This window comes from Pantherophis guttatus, chromosome 1 (genome assembly GCF_059756535.1).
Source record: "Pantherophis guttatus breed Tessera chromosome 1, ASM5975653v1, whole genome shotgun sequence".
Classification (NCBI taxonomy): domain Eukaryota; kingdom Metazoa; phylum Chordata; class Lepidosauria; order Squamata; family Colubridae; genus Pantherophis; species Pantherophis guttatus.
The window spans coordinates 276,056,222-276,062,221 of record NC_142063.1 but is presented as its reverse complement, the minus strand read 5'-3'; the positions used below and the strand labels follow the sequence as shown (position 1 = coordinate 276,062,221).

Below are 6,000 nucleotides of genomic sequence, written 5' to 3'. Positions count from 1 at the left end.
TTTTCTTGTGCAATCATTCAGTCACTTCCAACTGCGATCTGATGCACATTATTTCCCAGGATCGTCTGTCAATAACCACTCCTCTGAGTTCTTGTAAATCTCATAATGTTTGTTCAAAGACAATTTTGCCTCATGAGTCAGCTGAAATTTCTGTTTTGCCTTTACATACATAGCCCTATCCTGCAAGAAAGTAGACCGGCTTCTTAAAAAAAAATAGATGCATTTTGGTCAATAGGTGCTCATCAGTCCTATTATTGAACAGTTCTGATACCTTTTATTCCTTCCAACCCAACTGAATGTTGGAGATAAATTATATAAAGGTACTCAGAATTCTGCTTCTCTGCCGAATTACTCTCTCAAAAAAGAACAAAATGGGATAAAATCTGGTAAGATGGGAGAAGCTGTCAAACAAAATAGCAATAGCACTTAGACATACTGTATATACTGCTTCACAGCCTTTTCTAAGTGGTTTACAGAGTCAGCATATTGCCCTCAACAATTTGGGTCCTCATTTTGCTGACCTCAGAGGGATGGAAGGCTGAGTCAACCTTAAGCCAGTTAGGAAGTATTGAATTTGAAATGAGCTGGATCTAAGTTGGGTCAGAGGAGAAAAGCATTCCAGAAAAAAACAGTCCAGAAAATAAATGTCTCTCTAGAAGAGATACGAGGTCAGCCCCACCCCATTCTTAAATTCTTCCTTCCTCATCCCAGTCATTTGAATCATAGATCACTCTATATGCTCCCCAGTGTGCACATATACACAAATATACAACACAACCAGAAAAGAGAAAATATAGGCAGCTACAACATTATTACTTTGTTGCAAAGAACAAAACACAGAGACTTCCTGTGTTCATTGCTGGTATGAATTTCAGAAACTCTTGGGGTTTTTTTATTCCAAAAGACATCAAATAAAGTGCATATAAATAAAATACAGTTGGATAGCTGTGGTTAAAAACTCTGAAAGTTTAACATACAATAAGCTATATATGATCAGCTTTTTAAAATTATTTGTACACATCCTGAATAAAGGATCACTAATGAATATGCTTATGTATAAAATGTTTATGTATAATATGTACATTTTAAAAGCATTGAAACATTTGTGTATATTTTAATCAGACTAATCATCGTTGAGAATTTCAAGTTTTTTAAATCATTAGTTAATTCTTTAAATAATTTTGCCTCTAGAATTAACAAGCATTTGCTCTCAATTTTCAAGACAAAATGAAAATCATTGAAAAGCAATTATGTGATCCTTTGATATTAATTATCACTGCTATACAGAGTGCCAATGGGTATGTACAGTCCTCATTTCATTTAGCAAAATTTGTTTCTTAGTTTCAGCTTCAAGTTAGTGGGGTTTCTTCTTTGCTTTTTTTGTCTCTTTTTCTTTTAAATATATTTTGGAGGAAAAGGTGCAACAGAATGCATATTACCCCAATCAGGTGTTTTTTTTAAACAATGCTGCTTATTTGTGGGGAAAACATTGGTGTTCTGTTATCCTGTTCCCCTAGAAAGTCATGTTTTCTTTGGATTTTCAAAAACAATGTGATTGTGTTCTGGGAAGACTAGTATTATGATCCTCCCTTTCAAACTACAATGGTCTTGAGTGGCATCTCAATAACTGTGCAGTTGTCACCATCACTTTAAGCTAACACAGTTTCTCATGAATGCTTTTTTGTGGGGTGTAAACTGCCTGGACATTTATCTGATTTCATGCATTCATTGACATGGCCCTTTTTCATAGCTTGTCTTGGTTTCTAATTCTGAAATACCCATCCCTTTGAAACACATTTATATCCATAAAAAATGTTACTCTCCTGGCAATCTTATTTAGATGTCAATGTCTGATAGAATTATACCAGTGCTGGTATCATCCTTGGGTTTTTGTTCTTAAACATTCTTGCTCCTGTGACTTCTGAATGTAGGGGTTTCCCGGCTGCATTTCAGGTACAGGAAGAACTAAGCCAAGGGGCTTGTAAACATGCCATCATTACTCAAATGCCTCTGTAAGGCAGAGGTCTTCAAACTTGGCAGCTTTAAGACTGGCTTGACAGCATAGCTGGCTGGAAAATTCTGGGAGTTGAAGTCCACAAGTCTTAAAGCTGCCTCATTTGAAGACCTCTGCTGTAAGGCATAATTTAAAATTACCACTTTTAGGAAAGAATGGATAGGCTGTTGTTGAAAACTGTTTCTAGAACCCGGCAACTGAATTGTGCAAGCACCACTATTTCTCCAGGAAGACCTCCAGTTTCTATTTGCCATCTCCCCGGCTCCATAATAATGGCTGTCATTAATTTTGCAGAGATAGTGAAAATCCTCAAAGTCGGATAAGATGGCATTCCATTTTTGCAAGGAAGCCTTAAAGATCTTCCTTCCGTCTTCCTGCTTGCTACTCCTTTAAGCTTTCCTTTCCCAGACGCCAGCTGTCACCCAGGAAATTTGCAGCAGCATCTTCTCCTGCCTCCTTAGTTGGCTGAAGCTTCACCAGCATGGCCTGGAGAGTTTCCTTCACCATCTGGATCTCTCTTTGTAGAGACTGTATATGCTTTATTAAGGAATAAATTGAAAGGTAATTGGCAGCTCCTTTCCCCTCTCCCACTTATTTAATAAGTTGTTGTTGTACTCTGCACAACAGATGGGCACTGCTAGCTAATTGCAGCATCAAGTTCATCTAAATTGATTGGATTAAATATTAATACATATTTCACACTAGCTCCCCACCCCACCCCACCCCCACGCGCACACACACCTGTCTTTGTAAGCCTGTAGGCAACCAACAGCCTTATGCAGTGTTTTTGCTTAAGGGGTGTAAAATGAACAGCATTCTAGGGACGTGTATGTGCATATGTAAGTGTGAATGGTTGCTGTAACTCCCAAAGTGGTACACAGAGAATTGCAGCCACTATTCAGAGAGAAAGATCAGAAATCTTCATTTCAAAGTTATATACATGAATATAAATAACCTGTTTCTCACTGTGCCAGAACTTCAGTTTATAGATGTTAATTTTAACTAACATAAGATTTGGTCTCTGAGTTCATGTTTATAGAATTCTCTCTTTCTTCCACCCATGCACACCCTAATATGCAATTAACATATACGGCTTCCCCTAAGATGAAATGCAATCCCATATTTTTTTATGTATAGGCAGCAATAAAAACATTATAAACATGAGGTTCCGTTCTGTTTGTGAACACATGTGCTTTAACATAAAATTTGTAACACGTAACTTGGCACATTAGCATGTACCCCCAGTTAGGAGTGCTGACTACAACTTGCAGTCTTGGAAATGAGAATTTTTTCCTCTGCAGCCTTATTTCTGCAATTGGATCAATATGTATGGAATGACTCTCTATAATACTAACCAATTTCCTATGGAATCTAGCACAAATGGAGCTTAATTAGAACAGATGCAATCAGAGTATGACTAATTTCTATGTACAGCAAGAAAAACTATACTTCAAAAACAAGTGTTACATGCTTTGCTTGGGAACCAAATGTTGAAAATTATTTTAACATGAAGATAGTTACCATCTTAACATGCAAATAGTTCCTGATGGGCCTCCCTATCTTTTATTTTGCTTCAGATTTCTGATCCATTGGACAAACCTTGCTGATTTTCATCCCCATTCAGCAAATTGCTTCTTTCATGGTGCAAAATAAAGGAGAAAAGGGATCATCTGGTGATCCATCTCTACTCTGCTGTGACTATGTGCATCAAAGGGTTAAAGCTGGAATAACCATAGGCCACTCCTTTTGGGACTGGCCATGCTATTGATCTACAGCACTGTCTCCAGTAGCTCTGGAAAGTTCTGTGCCTTTTGACACTGTCGAAATATATTATATTTTATACCATCTCAATATTCCCTTAAACATTAACAAAATCGACAATGAACTAAGAATTGTGTCTCTGCTAAATCATTGACAGTCAATCTAAAACTAGGTTAATCTCGGTAGTAAAAATAGCAAACAGGGGGAAATCCTTTATTTAAACTTCATTGAACCCCCAAATAAATCACCCAGACTTAATCCTCACATCAAAGAAGAAGGTCTGTAAACTCAAATAGAGTTAATTAAAACCTTCTCCCAGCAGAATTGCACATTCACCAAAATAAGCATCACAGATTACATGTACCTACTCAAACTCCATGGCCCACAAAGGACCACCTTTCTATAAAAATGTCTGATTTCTGTAACCCTTTTGTAGCTTCCTTTCAGGGCTGGATTCTGTGCTCTTTAAATAAACCAACTCCTTTCCATGCAGCATGTTTGGTGTCCTTGAAACACCCTGGCTTAGATCGGGACCCTCAAATGCCTTGCACAATACAGATAAATAGATACATGGATAGTGTAAAATCTTGCCTGTTATTCATGTCTCTCTCCTTGATGGGTTGTGTTTGTTTTGGGGTTTGGTTTTTTTTTGGCTTGTCTTATCCTATTTGCCAGTTAAATGTTTTGATGTTTGCTGATGCAGATAAACATCAAACTATATTTTTGCTAGTTGATCTGAGTGGTGTATGTGCTTTCTATGAAGGTAAAAAATGTGGCCTTAAGAGGTAATTGGAAGGGAGGGAAAATCCCAGGAAGGAGATGGGGGAAATCAGAAATCAGAAGGGAATCATGGGAAATATATGTAAATATTTTTAATCTCAGTTTCGCATTCCAATTTAAAAAGCATTTTTTCAGCTTTTTTTTTCTATTAAAGCTCTCTCAAGAATCCAGCTCCCCCCATAATTTACATAAATTTGCTGAGTTTTTAAAAGGAATTGAACTGTTCTGTATATGCATGTGTATAATTTCACTTTTTAATTTTAGAATTCTGTTATTGTACAAATGAAATTACAGACAAAACACAAAAAGAATAAAACAGTAATAAATTGAAAAACAAAAATAAAAATAATGATCCATATAGCAAGTTTCAAGTTGAGAATATGAATATATAGAAAGGTCAGAAAGGTTTTAATTATATTATTAAATTTAGACCTCACAGAAATATAGTGCTCCGTTTTTTCATTTTCCACAATATTGGGATCCTGTAAAGATAACTCACCTTTTGAATCCACATATTGTAAAGTCTTATTTTTCCCCCCACCTATGTAAGACTTGGCTGGGTTACATAGAGCCATTTCATTTCATAAAAACTCAACATCCACATTTTAAAAAATTTAGTTCAACCTTGTGCAAAATTTCACCCAGGGTTTAGAGATTTTCATTTTCCATTGCTGAAGAAATATTGCTCACATCTTTAAAATGAAAAATAAACTGACCATCAATGAAACCTTCATAATTCTACAGGGGTAGTGAAATGGGCAGAGAAGTTCTACAAGGCATTGTCAGACACACTACATACTCTTCAAAATGTAGTGGTGGTGCTACAGATGGTGCTCCCTCTGCGTCAGAGATCCATCCTCACCCTGCATTTACACAAGGTCCAAACTATCTGGAGATAGTTCCAGGTCCCGATTTCCTCCTGCTTCAGTTGTCTGCTTTCAAGGAAACAGAGAGTAGTAAGTAATAAGCTCCACTGATTGGTTTTGTGGGCCACTGAGCAAAGTCACTTCAATGAACTTCCATCCTCCCAATATGACCTTGGTAATTTTCCTCTGATCTAAAGTGACCTTAACTGATCTCCAGTTAAGGTCACTTTAAAGGTTGGATCTGGTTAGTTCTTGGAAGCGAATATACCAGGAAATCTCAGGTTTGTAGGCAAGATTAGGAAGTCAGAAAACATCCAAGAAGAAGGCAATCCAAAGTAATCAAAAGAGCAACATGCTATGACTGCTCACTAGGCATCAACAAGAGTTGAATTTGATCTAAGAACTCTTTCATTTTTTACTTCTGGGCCAATTGGAAAAGCAAATAAATGCTTCTGCTCCTTCTCTTTGCTTGCTAAGAGAAGGCAAATAAACAAGGAAGCAATTTACTAAGTGATTACTAACATGACCAAAGGTTCAGGGAATAGCTATGGATTGAGAACAGATTCCCTGCAACACAGA

At 36.9% G+C, this 6,000-nt stretch overlaps 1 protein-coding gene across 1 annotated transcript in view; it reads right to left on the bottom strand.

The window, feature by feature from the left end:
• Positions 1-865: 865 nt before the first annotated feature.
• DISC1 (DISC1 scaffold protein) overlaps positions 866-6,000 on the bottom strand; it is a 159,949-nt gene continuing 154,814 nt past the window's right edge. The window contains 2 exon segments of the mRNA XM_060692357.2: positions 866-2,445; positions 2,447-2,545. Of these exon segments, the coding sequence (XP_060548340.2) occupies positions 2,404-2,445; positions 2,447-2,545 (141 nt within the window). The 3' untranslated portion in view covers positions 866-2,403.